The sequence below is a fragment of the Apteryx mantelli genome, chromosome 5 (genome assembly GCF_036417845.1).
Source record: "Apteryx mantelli isolate bAptMan1 chromosome 5, bAptMan1.hap1, whole genome shotgun sequence".
NCBI lineage: Eukaryota > Metazoa > Chordata > Aves > Apterygiformes > Apterygidae > Apteryx > Apteryx mantelli.
The window spans coordinates 20,619,074-20,636,363 of record NC_089982.1 but is presented as its reverse complement, the minus strand read 5'-3'; the positions used below and the strand labels follow the sequence as shown (position 1 = coordinate 20,636,363).

Below are 17,290 nucleotides of genomic sequence, written 5' to 3'. Positions count from 1 at the left end.
TAAGGGGTGTGTGTGTATAGGGGGGTGTGTGTGTAGGGGGGGTGGGGGGGTGTACACTTGTATATATACACACAAAGGGAGAATCCAGAGTATTGGAAACTTTACAGGGAGGTTGAGGACAATTCATTTACAAAAAATTACAGGAGCAAAATCTCTGTTACCAAAGCTAAGAGCTTCTTGTTTTAGTCTCTCCCTGCCCCTACCTCACCTTGTCCAAGAGTCCAATGAACATTTCACTGGCCTTTTTTGTTTGGAACAGACATATCGGGCCATTCAGCCTCATTCCCTGAAACTAGAGTCTAAATATTTTTTTTTCCTTTTTGTTTTTAAACCATCTAAAACATTACTGTGATTAACAGAAAACAGCTGGCTGGATGAGGCAGATTATACCAAATGATTAACTGTAACCCAGATTTGACTCCTTTCCATTTAACATATGCAGGCAAATGAAGCAAGTTTTACGATGTCAGTGCATTCCGAGATACGCTCATGGGCAAGGCACTGTTTATAGTTATCTCTTGTCGTCTCTGACATTGCACCACTGCCAGGATTGCCCTCCGAAACCTGCAAAGGACAAAAAAGGGAAAGCAGAGATTGTTAGTCCAAGAAGCAAATACAAAGAAAAAGTGGCTCAGCTGGTTGTAAGTACTATGACGGTATTCAATCTTAGCAAAACTTCATCAGTAAAAAGAGTGTATTTGAAATTCAGGAAGACCTGAGTCTTATTCCACTCCCATGTACAGAAATAACTAAGTTCAGTCTTTCTTCTACAACAGGGGTCACAGCACGTTTTGCTTAGCACTGGACAGGGTATAGACATGAGAAAGGTAAACTTACAGGAGAGGGGGAAAAAAGAAACCAGACTTTCATTGACGCAGCAGGATCAGATCAGCTTACCTGGATGGAGATCATAGGCTCTGCACGTAGGTTGGCGGTAGAGAAAGGAAGGATGCCTCTTTCCAAAAATCTACAGTTCCCAATCAGAGGCACTGGTTTGGTTAGAGCATATAATATGTTTGCTCAAACAATGATAGAATTATTTGGAGATAGAAAGAATAGGCTTGACTTACTTATTTTAATGAAAAGTGTCAATCCATCCTAAGCAAGTCAGACTATGACACATCCCAAATCAAGCAAGAAAATCCACAGAAGTTACAAGTCACTAAGAAGCCATACATATTGGCTACAGACATTAAAAACAACCAGTCTACCACTGATGCAACACAAATTGCACAATGAGTCCCTCATGAAAAAAACACAAAATAACTTTCAAAGAGATCTAATAAAAGCATCACTAACGTGTTATCAAAAATCTTCATCAATTTAACATGTTCCGAAGCTGATCCAAACAATTTCTTCATGCCCAAAAGGCCATGAAGTAGACTGGTACTCTTAGTTCAAAGTTAGGAACACTTACTTCTTGTTTGCAACAACATAAATGCAGGGATTATAGAATGTGGAAGATTTTGCGAACAGAGGAGCTATGATGGCCATTGCAGGAGAAATTTTCTTTGGGTCTCCAAAGGATGACCATAAACACACAATGGAATATGGAGACCATGCCACCAAAAACATCACAATCATCACAACAGACATCTGTAAAACAAGAGGAACACACACATAACTCGTATTACCTGCATATGAACACCTCACAACCTAATCACAAATGTGCATGCACGTGTGTGAAAATATAGCTATACAAAACCAAATAACCTAGAAATAACACATAAACAACGCGTCCTGACTTATTTTGAGAGGTTATAATGAAATCTCACTTTGGGGATTTTATAGCACATCACACTGCCACGTATTTTGACATGCTATTATTTCATTATATATAATCTTCCTTCACAATCAGCACTATTGATTACATTGAATGTGTCCAGCAAAAATTAAAAGGGCCAGAGAGGACTTTGCACATGAATCACGACTACCTAATATTTCTAAGTTGGAAATTCACTGCATGCCATCAACAAATCCTCTCTTTCAAAATGCACTTTACCTTAGCTGTACTGTTTTATTATCACATACATCTGAAAGGCTCTGATTATATCCACCAGAGGATGGCTATCTATCTCTAAGAAAAGAAGATGCCATATTTGAAAATGGTCAGGTAGTCAACATCATCTAACCCACAGAAGGTATCAATTTTTACATAAACCACCTTAGTTTAACCACTTCTTAGCTACTGCCTTTGGTTCCTCTTTGGGCATAAACAACCTGAAGTCTGCTCTCTGACCCTTCTAAAGAAAATACAATAAACTGCTTCCTGAACATATGATGTTCCGATGGAATGACAAATTCCCTTTCAAAATAGACTTGAGCTGCACATAACAGGACACAGCATGGCACTAAGCGGTGACAAACTGAGGGGGGCAGAAGAAGAATCAGTTAGGACAGACATCTACAGCTTTTGTCAGGGAAGCGAATCAATAACAAACTGAAATGTGAACCTCAAATAAAGAGGACCAAATATATTACATATATGTGTGTGTGTGTGTGTGAATTTTTTATACATACATACATACATGGCTATGATGGCTATATTTATGGCTATAGATAGCCATACATATATATATATGTATGTATGTATGTATAAAAAGCAAAAAAAAAAGTACAGCTCTTCGTATGTAAAAGATTTCTCTAGTGTTGTTTACCTGTGCCCATATTCTTTCTTCCAGTGACAGACAAGATTAGAAAAGAGAAATAACTACTTTGCTGGAGCTGTTCTGGAGCATAACCAATAAACAAGCTATAACTCTCTCTACAGATTCCTATGTAAATACAAAAGCAGTATCTATAAAAAAATGATTCTTAAAAGAAAGAACATCTTCATTTAGAAGTTTGCTTTTGGTGCCTAGGATGCTTAAAAAATGCTAATTTGTGAAAAAGCAAGTAGTCCAATTCTAAAGAAGGATAGTATTTACCTTTGAAGCTGAATTTGATTCAATTTTTTTAATATTACTCTCTTCAACCGTAAAACAGGAAAGATGCATTTTCTTCACAAATACGAGTGACAGACTAATGACAGACTCCTGAGTTTAAAGCATTCTGAAAGTATTTCAGAAGTGCAAAATATTATGATGTTAGGTAAAAATACCATTTTTTCAGAATATAACCTTGAGAACCTTCTCCAAGAAGTGTTAAGTTTGACTTGATAAGCAATTCAAAAATATAGGTGCCAGCTGCTCTGCCCAATTTTCTCCTGTGTGTTCCCCCCCCCCCCCCATGCCCAACTATAAATCATATCTTTACACAAAAGTCAAAGGAGCTACTGAACTTGAAGCTTTTTCATGGCCTCTTAAACATTGTTGACTCTCTGAGCAGGATATACCATTTTATGCCATTAATTCACATTTGCTAATTTTTATGTATGAAAGAGAGAAGTTTAATAGACTCTGAAAAGTACAAAGGATCAGAAAATCTCACAGATCAGGAGCTTGGCAATGCCTTTTCATGCCTAAGTCACGAGTTCAAATCAGAGTTGACCAAATAATTTCTGATCAGAGACATCTGTGAACCTAGTAGGACAACCTAAGGACTCTGCGGACACAAAGAGTAAAAATATCTCAGACAATCCTCCTAGGATATCTCTGACTTACATTTCCATGTGACGAGGGAGGACAGAAGCAGGGAATATTTGCATTGTTCCTAGCCTTCAGTGTAGCTATTTGGATGCATTTCCCAAGTTATAGAAAGGGTATTATATTGAAAGTAAGGAATCTAGTGTTATAAAAATCAAGCCAAGAATTTTCACCCCAGCTAAATTTCAGTTAATGTTTAGTAAGCAAGAAGGAAAAGGGGGAACATAGGAAAAATGCTTAAAAGGCTGCATTGTTCCTCTGCCTCCAGAATTTGACACAAAAGAACATGCTTAAAAAGAATCAGCCTTCATTTGCCATACCTTTGTTACATCTACTTGGTCAGACCAGTCTATATTGATGCTCTCCAAGCAGTTATTGCTGGCATATTGTTTCATTGTCCGGGAAACATTGTAATAACAGTAAAACATGACTGTTAAGGGTACAACAAAATTAACAGCAATTACACTCACTGTGTAGGAAACAAAGGACCTGATAAGACAAAAAAAACACAAAACACCACAGTAACTTTAAAACTATCCATCCATGAAAAGTTACTATAGAATTCAATATTTTGATTCAATTGTTTATGACATAAAAAATAGCTTTGAAAGAATTAGGGAAATTTTCCTTAGCCTTAGTTTTTATTAGCGGCCACAAGTCTTGCGGTTTTCAAGCATGGCTCTCTTCCTACAATTTTTCCCTAGACTTGTTCTGTATTATTGCCACGGTTTTTGAATGATTTTTCATAATTCTGGCTTCAAACTTCAGCAAGAAAAAGTTATTCTCATAGTATTAAATTGAATAATCTTAACCTTCAATGAGACAACCAATTTAAAAAACAAAAAGAGGGAGGGGGGAATCTTACACATCATTTTTTCTCCAGTTTACTGTGCATGTTGCTCCAGTTGGATCGGGAGCGTAGCTAGCCCAGCCTAGAGTAGGCATGGAGGCCCAAAAGACTGCATTTACCCAAGCAGCAATGATTAGAGTGCCATAGTTACGGGTAGTCATTCTTCTTCCTGCAACCAAGCACAGACAATCACAAACTGGTGTCATCTGTTGTTTCTTTCCAACATTGAACTTGAACCACAAGCAGGTTCCAGCAAGCCTGAAACCATATTAATGGTAACAATCCTTCAGAGGACTACACTTCCAAACACTATAGCATGCCCATTTCATACGGCTGATGAATGACATCAAGTTTTCCAGCTCAAATGCACTTCATGCCATCACCTATTCCAACCCAAAGCATGCTGACAATAGCTGATCCTAATCCCACAGTATAGCTTACTACACAACAGTGCATTCAAGAACAAGCATGTTTGTGTTTGCAGGAAAGGAAAGAAAAAAAAAAAAAGGGAAGAATTAAGTTATAGCACAGCTGTAACAGGTAGGAATGAAAAAATCCAGTATGGTGCTAACACGGTATCAGAGGCACACATCAGCTTGACAGCTGTCAGAAACATCCCAGAGCTGGACCCTTTTGGTGTGCTTCTACATATGGGTGGGGCCTTCTAGTAAGTGGATATAGCAAATACAGCTTGTAAATGGATGAAAAAAGACAGAAGAACAGCCCAAATCTGCAATTTTCACCTGCAAAAGCAGTAGCATTCACATAACTAATGCACTTAATCAAGTACTGCAGGATCATGCCCTAACCTAAAAGCATGCCCAGTATGCCAATTACGTATTCTTAAGAAAACAATACAACTAGAATGATAGTTCACAGAGGCCATACAGTGATTGATTTTTGATCAAGAATACGGTACCTATATCAGGCCTGCAGATTGTCAGATAACGGTCAACTGCAACAACAGTAAGCAAACCAATACTTGCCATCCCAAAAAAGATATTTAAGGCAGCATAGATCTGAAATTTAAAAAAAAACATCCTTTCTGAGAAATCTTTCAAAGGTATAAGCACAAGTTTGTGGACTGAATCTAAAGTACTACGATACACTACATTCGGTCTGTGTTCTCTTCTGTTAGCAAGGTACTGAATGAACTAATTCAATGCAGGCAATTTGGAGCTAGCTAATTTCAAATTAAACATTTTAAAAGCAACTTGCTTTCGTGTACATCAGAAACCCTAAAGGCAACAGTCTAAAAAGCAAACAAATGACATACTTAAAGTAAATTCTGAGATTCAGGCATAGTGGGTTTGGAGTTTGTGGGCTTGGAGTTTGTGGGCTTTTTCAATTCATGTTTTCAATGCATTAGAGAAATGTGAACTGCATTTGTTTCATCATAAAAAGTTAAATCAGGTATGGCTTTAGCAAACGCAGGGTTCTGAATGGTCACTCTTCCCTCTGTCATATAACTAGACTTATTTTGCAGATATGGTACACTGATTTTCCCCACTGACCTCCATTTTTACATGGTGCCAGATCTATTGCTAACGCACAAGTGATCATACTGCACATGTGCTGAAATCCTAGCATGATCCAAAAGCACCTGCCCAGTTGTCCTCTGGGCAACCTGACTAGGAATGGTGACTGGGAGGGCTGTGCTGCCACTGGCACTCCCAAAATACAGATCCTTGTGCCAGATCACATGCCACAAGTGGTTATAATAGAAACATGTGACATTCTGCTGTCTCATTTCACAAAATTTACTTGGTTTAGGTTGACCTGAGTTGTGCTTCGTATGATCTTAAGAGCTCCCAAAGCACTGGTAGGGAGATTTCACATCAACTTCAGCCCACAAATGTAGAGTCACTCTAGATCCAGAGTTATTAAAGCCAGGCTTCCTGTCAAGCAATAGCTGAATTCTTAACTCAACATAATTGTGCAATCAAGTGAGTGACATCAGACTGTTATAAACACCCATCATCATACACAGGTCCAAGAATCTATGGCGTTACTCATATTTTCCTTGAGTAACATTTACAGCATATGCCTTCATAATACTCATTTTCCTGGCCTCTTAATCCCACCAGGCTGTTAAGTAGTAGATTTGTCGTATATAGCAAGCAAATGGTATTATATTTCTCCTATAAAAGTCAATTTTTCACTAATAACTTTTAAAAATAGACAGTTGTTAAAACTAGGCCAGATTTTCAATGCCTCTTTTGCAGGCCTTCATTTTTATAACTTAATAGTCATATCTCAAAGGTGACATATTCATCAGGCAGAACTCATAAAAGAATTATCACTTCTGAATTCTTGATTATTATTACATCAAATAAACCTGTGCTATCCAAAACAATTTTCATTTGAGGATTTCATTTCTTAAAGCCATTTTAAAATCTCTAGTTGATAAATATAAGGTTATACTTCAATGCTTTCAGATTTTAAATGATAAATTTAGGGTAAAATCCAAACCAAATCCTCCATTCACTTAAAGAAAAATCAGTTTCAGGTCTAGAGTCAAATTTTGCACCTCCACCTCATCTCTAAAAAGAACAAAACATCAAGTAGGGCTACTATTATCTCTTGGTTTGCTTTTAAGTGCTTAAGACTTCCTCCCTAACTGAATTGAAATACCTGGCATCCAGTATATCCAAATTTCCAGCTTCCATGCAGGTCTGAGGCAGCAGACATGGGGTAACCGATGCCACTAACACCAATGTCAGTAAAAGCCAAGTTGATAATAATTGCGTTGGTTGCTGTCCGAAGCTCTTTGTACTTAACAAAGATGCCTAACACAACAATGTTACTGAAAATGCTTATCGCTCCTGTAGGAACAGAGAAAAAGGGGAACTTAGCAAAAGATGCAGGCAAGCCAGCAACATGCATGCAAAATGAAGTGCAGCCTATTGTAATATCTAAGTCCTGAACAAGTTTTATTTTCAATCAAATGTAATTTCATGAAGACAAAAGACATCTAAGAAAGGGAGAAATTCTAATACTAATTAGAGAACTCGCACTTGGATTTAGTAAGGGCCCAAGGTGCTAGTGGGTTGCTTTGCTGAACCTGGGACTTCCTATGCAATGGCAACAGGAATAGCAAACATTCAGAAGCATTCAAGATTACAATTTAGAAATTTCAGCCACTGAGTTAAGTTTTCTGTCTTATGCGGCCAAAACGAATGCAGGCTAGCGAGCTGATAAAAAGCAGGGTTACTGGACTTTTTATAGAGATTCACCAGATCTAGCAAAAGCCCCTCTGTCACCACCTTAGTTCCTCCTTTTTCTCAGGAGTTTCCACTGTGCATTCAGGTAAAAGTAATATTCCTGGATGAAAGGAATATAGAAAATCAGTCATTATGCTTTGACCTTGCTACCTCCATCCTAGTCAGACCTATTCCCCTCTCTGTTCATGAGGACCCAATTCTTTACAAGCAAAGTTGGCTCACATTGCTGCAAACTGTGTATTTACTAAAACACTAAACCCTGTCAAGCTGCCTAGCCCATCCCTACAGCCTGCCACTGTGGCACGGTTGTGACCCTCCACTGCATGAGTCATTTCCTTCATGCTCCAAGCTTTAAGGCTATCTCATAGCTATGCTAAAAGTCCAGCTATGCACTGAACTTGCTCCTGCCTCAGTGACCTGTGTATTTTTAAGTCCCTTTGGGCTGGCTTGGTTTGCTACTTTGTTTCTTTCTTCTTTGGCACACTTCACCTGTCTTCTATCTTTTTAGAACTAGGACCCTGAGCCCAAACAAAACTGCACCCCAGAAACTTATATACAAGTGTTCCCAAAACGCCAGTGTGGCAAGCGCTTTTACATTTAAACTACATGCAGTAGAGGCAGCACCAAGCATGCGCAAACTGTTCCTGGAAGTCAATTCTTATGCAACACAAGAAATACCCAGCAGACCAAATAAAGAGTTGTAACAAACAGTACTAAAGCTAACATATACATTCTCCTGTCTTCATGCCCAACCCCTCTGGAATTTGCTTTGGACTTAATAGTGCTCTATGAGGTGTCCAGGACTCTCCTCTTTAGGATCCTTTTCACAAGGAAGCTTTTTCTGATCCTGGTGACCTATATTAAAAACTCCACCTCCTCCCCTTCTCTGGCTCTTCCTCCTTCCTGACCAAACCCTACTGCATAGCAGTTTACATGGCAGCCCCACAAAACAGGTTTTCTTTGCTCTGTTTTTTTTTTTTCCTCTTCAGACTCTAACCCACTGCAGAGATATTTAGAGCAAAATGCTATCCCCCAGACTCCTAGTAATACCAGCAATAACAAGTCCCCCATTACTAATAAGAGCAATAAGAGCCACTGAAGTTAAACACTCCCCTTTGCATCTCACTCAAGAAATGGCCACAGCCCTTTTCAACAGAATGGAGAATTCCAACATGTTCAAGAAAATACAGAAAATTATTTTAAAAAATAACTTGTAAATAATGACAAGAATTGGCAAGGTGGTCATAGATTCCCTAGACCAGCACAGGTGGTACAATATTTCAGATTTTAAATCTAAAAACATTTGTATAACTTGGGCATCTGAAGTTACACTGCATAGTGGAATCTTATTTTAGTAAAACACAGTGTCCATGGAAATGCCTCTCAGAACTTTTCAGTTTTACAGTTAAAGTTTCATTATGAACCAAACACTATACCTTTCAGCGTAACAGATCTGTAGGGATAAATTTGTAAAGAGCTGAAGCAAGTGGCTGTTGCACTGAATGTAGAGCTAAAGAGCCTGAAACAAGAGTATTTGCCTCTTTACAGGATGTTAACTTTGCATCTTAACTACCAGGTCCACAGAGCATAGCCGACACATACATACATACAGTCAGGCTCAGTAAAAACAGAACAGCAAGCAATCCAGCACCATGAAGTGCCCCCTTTGCTCTGAGGAGCAAAACAAGGTCTGTACTATTCTCCCGGGTCCCAAAACAGGCATAGGCAATGACACCAGCATGTCTAATTTATTCCTCTGTAACTCTGGACTTCCAGAAGCAGTCCCATCTTTTCTTCACAGTCATTGCCCACCTTGCTCTGTGGCAATCTATACCCCTCACACCCTGCTGATGCCGATGAGATTTCTGCTCTTCTACTTGCTCCACCAAGCCCTGACACGTGCTCCTCAGCTTTTTGCTGACACACCTGTGTGAAAAGGGCAGTAAGATTTTTAAGTATTACATAATGCTCTTCCATCTCTGCCACTGTCAGTGCCACAGCATAGGAATAAAAACCTCTAATGTCAGTTTACGCTCAGACTACAACTTCACTGCAGTTCAAACAACAACCTCAAGTCAGCAGGGTCAAAAAACCTGAGAGAGAACATCAGTTTGAGGTACTTTAGCTCTACAGTTGAATTTCAAAAACTTCCACTGGTGTCAATAAGGAAGTTCCTGCAAAGGCCATCATTGGCAGTGCACAGGAACACTATCCATCGATTTTAAATACCAGCATGCACCCCAGTGCCTCAAATTAGGGCTGTAAGACTTTTCTAGAATCAACTACACATCAGTACCATTTCTTTATCTGAAGCACTATGTTCAGCAAGAGCCATGTTAATCATGTGAAACAGATATGAAAATGGGCAGAAGAGAAACCAATGCAATTGTAGTAATATGCATGAACATACGACAATACCTTGAATAATGGACACTGGCGATGATACCAATTTTTCAGCTTTTAAATGGAGTTCATCCATTTCGATTATATAAATTAGTACAGTTTTTATTATACCTGTACCTCACCTAAGGAGTTTCACTGCAATGTTTCATTAACCAGTACCACTCTCCTACATTACAGAAACTCTAACAGACTGAGTAATCTTAAAATCAAATGAGGAAAAATCAGTTTCAGCTGTATTTCATTTTCATTCTCTCTTCTACCTGAGAACAGACAAGCTTGGGCATTTTGAGATCACCTGCACAGCACATAAAAACTGCACTACAAAAAAGATGGTGGATGGGGCACAACTCCATGAACACCATCAACTATCATATCGCACACATTTTAGGAATGACACTGTGATGCTATGAACTGCTACAACAGCAAGAGAAAGGAGGGAGCTGGCGATCTGATGTAGAACAAATAACACAGTGAGAGCACTCTCACTGTCATCTCTGTCAGCTCTCCTGTTAATAGGCAGTATGTCACCTCCTAGGAGAGCTGAAGCAAACTAGAATTACAAGTTTATACAATAGTATGAGCTTCCTATGATACATGTTTTAACAGGTAGTACAGCCACCAGGAATGAAACCAGAAATCCAACAGGACTGTAAATTCATGCCCTCGGGGCGAAGGAGGATCCTGCTAACCATACTTGAATTTTGTGCTTCAGAGCCCAATCTTAAAAAGAAGAAAAGAATCTGGAAGAGAAAGCGCTAAGCCTATATTTAGTAAAGATTTCAGCACTACTAAAACAAATTAATAGTAGAGCAATGTTAGAAAGCAGATAGATTCCATCTTGAATAAAGTGAGGAAAAACATGTAGATTCAAGAAACGCTCTCTTCTCTATTTGTGAGAAGCAGGTCAAGTAGAAGAACAAAGTTGTTTCTCCAGGCAGCCAATAACCAGTGCCCATTTCTTAGAGGGCAGAGAGTGCGCAGAGAGAGACCAAGAGGTTTAGTAACCTGATATTGTCAGCTAGGAAAAACTCACCTGATTCAGAAAAATCATGTGGATGCTGCTACTCAGCCTGCGAAACATTTTAGGGTTAGACCAGAATTCACATTCTAAACTCTGTGATTTTGCCAAGATCAAGACAAAAACCTTACGTATGCCCTGATCGAGAACAGAAAAATTTCTTATTTTTCTTCTTCCTAGGGAAGCAAAGAAAACTAAAGGAGACCAAATGCAAATACAAGCCCTAACAAAGTAAAGCAGAACACACTGGTAGCAGCATCAAAACAATGAAGCAGAAGATAAATCCATGTATAATATGGAATTTACTATTCCAGAAAGCATTTTAAAGTTATTCCAGAGCACTTCATTACAAGCTGAAGGCTATCAGTGAAGCAGCACTGCTTCCTGCAGTCTGAGTATCCCTGTGGTCATCACTAAAATTATACATTGATCACTATAGACAGCAATACTTTAACAATGACTTCCTTCTCAGAAAACAAAGCAATTATTTGTAGACAATCAAGTATTCAGGCTGTTTAAAAAGCAACACAATGATGACCCCTATATCTGTACTTCATTCTCTTAGACATCTGGTTATTAACACAATTGAAATCTTCCAGATTTGAGATCTATTTGCCCTGCTAAGGCATTTGCAAACCGAACAATCATATTTTCAAAGATGCTATAGACCTTACTGTCAGAAACACTTGTCATTAAGAAAGCAAGGTACAAACTACAGCTGAAAGTTTTACTAGACTCCCTCACTTATAATAATAATAATGGTAATCTAACTCCTTCACTACTTCTAAAAATAAAATAAAAAAATTAAAAATCATTTCTGTGCAAAATAAAGAAGGAGAGCTTGGTTGGGTCTTGCTAATCCCATTGATCACCTATGAAAACTATGATCCTTAATGCCAGATATTCTGACCATCTGAAAAGACCACTTCATTACATATCAGTGTAATCAGTTTGAATTAAAATATAAACAAGCACCACACATATTTGGGGTGCCTTATAGATCCGGTTACCTGCAAATAATTTAGTAGTACTGTGGAGTGTGTCTAGTCTTTTAATACTTGACCATCATTCATTTCTACGGCTTCTCAGCAAGTCTACTGACTGGTATTCAGTCAATGACACCAATTTCCCTAAACACCTGAAATAATTAAGTCATTGGCTTTGCATTCAAAAACATCCTCTTTATGAGAAGATTTGATATTTACCACTTCAAACAGCTTCTCTAAATGTGAGCATCATCAGTATTATTACCTATATGCCTTAAGTAGATTAATATTTTGTAGTATTTCAAAAACTAGTTCAAACATAGAAAATGTGCCCTAAATGTAGGATATAGTCTATGAATAAAGTATTTATAAATGGATTTAATTTTCAATAAAAAAGGTATAGAAGGCCCATTTTTAAACACAGTAGGTTACAGTTTGTTTCAAGATATTTCATTGGTGTAGCAGTCAATGCTTCAAAAAAACATTTCCAAAGCAGTTGCAGTTATGACAATGAAAAAGTTTTCAATAAAAAATTATTCCATAACCATTCCAGCCTTAGCCAAAGGCCATTACAGTCAAAGGGAACACATGATGTCAAGCCTTCCAGCGTGCTTTTTCTAACGTGTGTCATCAGTGAAAAATACAACTGCAACTGGAGTCTGCTCTTCTCTCTGATTAACGACCAGCTCCCTCCAAGTCACATTCCAATCCTTCCCCTTACATCCCCCTAACAGACACCCGCTCACATGCTCAGACTACACATATATTATTATGAACATGTGGCCCAAGAGAAATCTCAAGATAGCTTCAAGCACATCACAGAAAAATGCAAGATGTGACAGCTATGTCCTATTTTTATCTCTTTTGCAAGCTGGCAGAAATTAATTCTCTCTTCTATAATTACATATCAACAAAATATGTTTTTCAACATACCACATTGCCTTCAAGCATACAGCAGAAAATGTAATGGTTCTGCACACTGCAGTCAGCCTGCTGATTACTCAGTTGCCAGTAAACTACCAAGAAAAGCCATTAGATATTTGCATAATACAGAATGAAATACCACTGTTATCATACAAAACAAGCATTCAAATACACAGTTCTGTTAAGAAAAGAACTTGCTCACACCCATACCTGCTATTATTAAGTAAGCTGCAACTATGTTGTGCTCAGTCTGTGTAAAGGCTGAATGAGCTTCACTGTCACTTTCTGAGGAGTTGGCTGAATCATTCAAAAGCATGTTGGACGAAAAAGACTGTGGTCTATCCTCCATGGTAATTCATCAGGCAGACAAAACACTACAAAACCCTGTCAGGCAAATTCTTTCATTATCCAACAGACTCACTGAACAATTTAAAAAAAAAAAAAGAGGAGGGGGCACCCCCTTCCACTGATGGTCTCCAAGCAAGATTTAATTGGACTAAACTGCAAAGAAGTTTACACTCCCAATCTATGCAGGAGGAAAGCTTGTTAATTAAAACAAAGAACAGCACATTTCCAACAGGATGCTTAAACTTCATTCTTACTGCTAAAGAGATTAACTGTCACATGCCCCCAAACTTTTCACTTCAAACCTCTTGTGCAATACTTTCCGTGAAAATTGGCTCAAGTCAGTTGGTCATCAGCCTGGTTTGGAATTAATTCTAATCATCACAGAGAACACAACCACAGCAGAACAGAGAAACAAAAATGCCAATTTCTCTAAAAAGCAGGACATGCTTACTCTAAAATCCATCCCTTCAAATCTTGAGGCCTATATCTTCTTACAACTCTTTAAGATTCTTTGTTAGTTTGATTAAACAATCTGATAGCAGACAAGAAAAACCAAAGTCCAGTTATTTTCTGAAGTGAAGTGTGACTACCGAAAAACCCAATTATTAGATTTTTAAAACAGCCTGGTCTGCAAAAAACAGGCATTGAACATGCCTCACAAGTTTGAACTCCCTCCCTCTCCAAAACACACATAGGTAAGCTCACGTTAGAAAACTTCACCTAAGCATTTTACTGCACAGCAAATTACTAGGCATCTTCCAAAGCCGTGAGCAGTAGTTTGTTTTCTTCTTTTCAATGAGGATGTTGCAGCACACAGGAGCTAGACTGAAAAAGCCTTTTACAAAATCCTGTATAAATATTAGCTGCAATAAACCCTCACCCAAAGATCTTACATGCAGTGTCAGTGTAAGTAATCAAAGGTGTTTACCACCCGTTCCCCTTTATACAGTTGTTCGTCTCCAGCTTTGTACTTATAAAGGGTACAAAAGTGACAAGAAGGAGCAACCAGTAGTTCTTCAGCTGTATGTGGTTCACAGGCAGCTCAAGTATGGCTCCCAGACTAGGGCTGTGTCTTGTGAGCAGCAGTAAGGCTTTACTGACACCAGGAGCATGAAAGCAATACAGCCATCCCACAAAGAGGAGGTACACCTGGAGAGCTACTCCCATCTCCAACCCAAACACTCCTAGAGCATTCCTTCCTGCTCCTCATCTTTTCAAGACAGACATCTTGTATCTTTCACCGAAAGTATGAAAATTTTGATACGCCACTTATTCATTCAGGTCATTTAGTCATCATTGCGACACAAGATCAAGTGTCACAGTTCTACCAGCAAACTTTTTTTTTTTTTTTTTTTTTAATGCCACAGATCTACACTCACTCTTATAGTTCTCAGGATACTCATACTAATATATTCTCCCTGTCAGAAAAGGATTAGGCAGGAACTGGGTAGGAGAGTTCCAAAAGGAAAGATGATCTGTTTGGCAATGAAGCCACTTCCCTAGTGCCCTTATAGTCCTGCCTTGAAAGATAAAAGCTTAATTTGATATCTTTGCTTTCCTCCCCTGAAACTTTGGCAAGATTTTCAAAAGCACCTCAGATCTTGCAACTTCCATAGAAATATGAGCTTGCAATGCATAATGCCTCAGAAAAGCAAAGCATTTCTATTTTTATTTGGATAGGATTCCAAACTTGGGGTAGCATGGTTAACGAGACCATACAGACTTTATACCTACTTGTCAGTTAAAACGCAGTTTCCAGTATGCGCAGTCTATTCTATGCACTATTACACTGTTTCCTTTTCTTTTTCTCTTAAATTTGGCTAATTCTAAAGTGATAGAAATTAGACAAAAAGTCAAAATTAAAGGCATAAATGACTTATCACTAACCTGCCAGCAATGTTTTTTCTAGAACATTGAAGTTTATAAAACAAAATAAAAAAGATAAAGCAATGAAATCAATGTTAAAGTATACAAGCAATCCACAAAGTTGGAAATGCAATTCTTAAGCCAGGCAAAATGTGACCACAATGCTTTCTAGTACTGGCGTAAGAAAAATCAGAAGCTCAGGTTCTTTTTATTCTCCAATAACAGCTAGTACCACTAGAGTCAGAGGCATGCTTTGTGACTTCAAATGACGGAGCTCTTCCTTTCCATCTAGCCCTGATCAGTAGCAACAAAAAACAATTTCTATTTGAGTCCAGTCTTCAATTTATAGATATTTGTATAGATATGGGGCACTATACAACTTGTAACAAGGTTTAGTGAGTTGCAAACATTGCAGTTATATGTATTTAAAAGTATATTTCAATCCACAAATGATGAGAGTAGACATGCTTACTGTCTGAATTAAAAAAAAAATGCACCACCAAAATATTTTTGCTATTTTCTAAAAACCTCCCATGTACATTAAACACATCAGCACTAGAGGGCTGTATTAAGCAGTACTTTTTTTTAAATCTTATTTCCATAAATAGATGAAAATGGTTCCAACACAAAGGAAAAATTAATAAATTATATTTTTTCCTTCCACAAAAAAGTCTCTAGATTTAGACTGTTAATTAGAAAATTCTGACTCTGTAAACTAAGGAGACTTTCAGCTAACTGAATGAAGAGAAAAATATAAGGGACCTCAAAAAGCTTTTCTTTTGCTGTGCTTCATATTAATACCATAACCACGCTTTCTTTAAGACAACATCTTCTACTGCCAAGACAATGCTTTGCACAATTGCAAATAACTCTGCACCAGTATACATGTGACCATCCAGCACTATTCCATATTTTGAAAAACGGGACTTGGCCACCTAAGACTCCACCTCAGCTAATAGCGAGCACAGGCAGACTCTGACAAGTGGGCAAGGAGACAGTAAGGTGACAACACTGCTCCCGTGTCCAGGGCAGGGAAGCAAAGCACTGTGGAGTGCAATAAAGCTTACCTTCTGAGCTTCAAAGAAATATTGCAGGATAACAAAAAATTCAGGACAGAGGAAAAGACATAAAATTAGAGAACCTGTATTTTAGTCCACTGTAACATTACACAGTAGACAAGTCAGAGTTGTCTTCTTAAATTTGATAAGACACTACATTTGCATGTCTCTATTACACTTAGCAACTACTAACATTAGGAGGGCAAGGTCAGGTCATGGCACAGAACAGGCAATGCAAAACAAGGACAGATGGACCATGCTACAATCAAACACCTATCCTTCCCCAGCACCTTGGGGGGGGGGTAAGGGGTAAGAGACAGACATCATCACATGGCAGACATCAACATACCTGTCCGTACACTGCTTCCTCAAAGGGTAGCTCATTTCAGGCCCAGTATACTTTCTTCCACCTGCATCTGAATGTCCTTTTACCTCCACAAGGATCTAAGATAATAAACAATCTCTGGGTGTTTGTGCTGTTCTCATCCAACATTGCCTACAGGTGTAAGGCTCCTCATATCTTTCTCAGCTGGGACTGGACAGCCACATAATACAGTCCAATTTCCTATTATCAGAGACAGGTCTTCCTTCTACAGCTACAATGGGCAATATAGTTCTTTACCCCTTGCAATGGAGACGTGAAAGTCTTTGCTTTGGCCTTGCAAGGGCTCCAGGCTTGACTATGACTCACAGCTCCACCTGCTGTGAGATTCATAGCATATACTTCTTGTCCTAGGCTAAAACATGGTATGGTAGAAGTGAATACTGACAGTTCTCAGGCCCATGCAATTGAAAGACAATGTCAGCACAGTCTTCTGATACCTAGAGAGAAGTATGTCTCTGAAGCACATAGTAAGAACAACTATGCAGAGAATGAATTTGGTTACAAGAGTGAGGATTGTGTCATCTTAGTCTTCCTAGCCAAGGGAATAAGAAAAGACCTAAGTTGGCTACCCACAACTAGGCACTGGAGCATCAGTGCAGGAATGCAGTGCAGCAGAGGATGCAGACAATTACAAATATGACAAA

The 17,290-nt window shown here is 38.5% G+C and overlaps 1 protein-coding gene across 1 annotated transcript; it reads right to left on the bottom strand.

Annotated features, from left to right (window-relative positions):
- Nucleotides 1-98: 98 nt before the first annotated feature.
- On the bottom strand, nucleotides 99-13,339 carry RRH (retinal pigment epithelium-derived rhodopsin homolog). Its single transcript, XM_013951608.2, has 7 exons — nucleotides 13,200-13,339; nucleotides 7,069-7,259; nucleotides 5,354-5,453; nucleotides 4,450-4,603; nucleotides 3,905-4,073; nucleotides 1,418-1,596; nucleotides 99-564 (listed from the first exon to the last, which is right to left on the bottom strand). The coding sequence occupies exons 1-7, from the start codon at nucleotides 13,336-13,338 to the stop codon at nucleotides 459-461; spliced, it is 1,038 nt and encodes a 345-aa protein (XP_013807062.2). The 5' UTR covers nucleotide 13,339; the 3' UTR covers nucleotides 99-458.
- Between the last annotated feature and the right edge of the window lie 3,951 nt (nucleotides 13,340-17,290).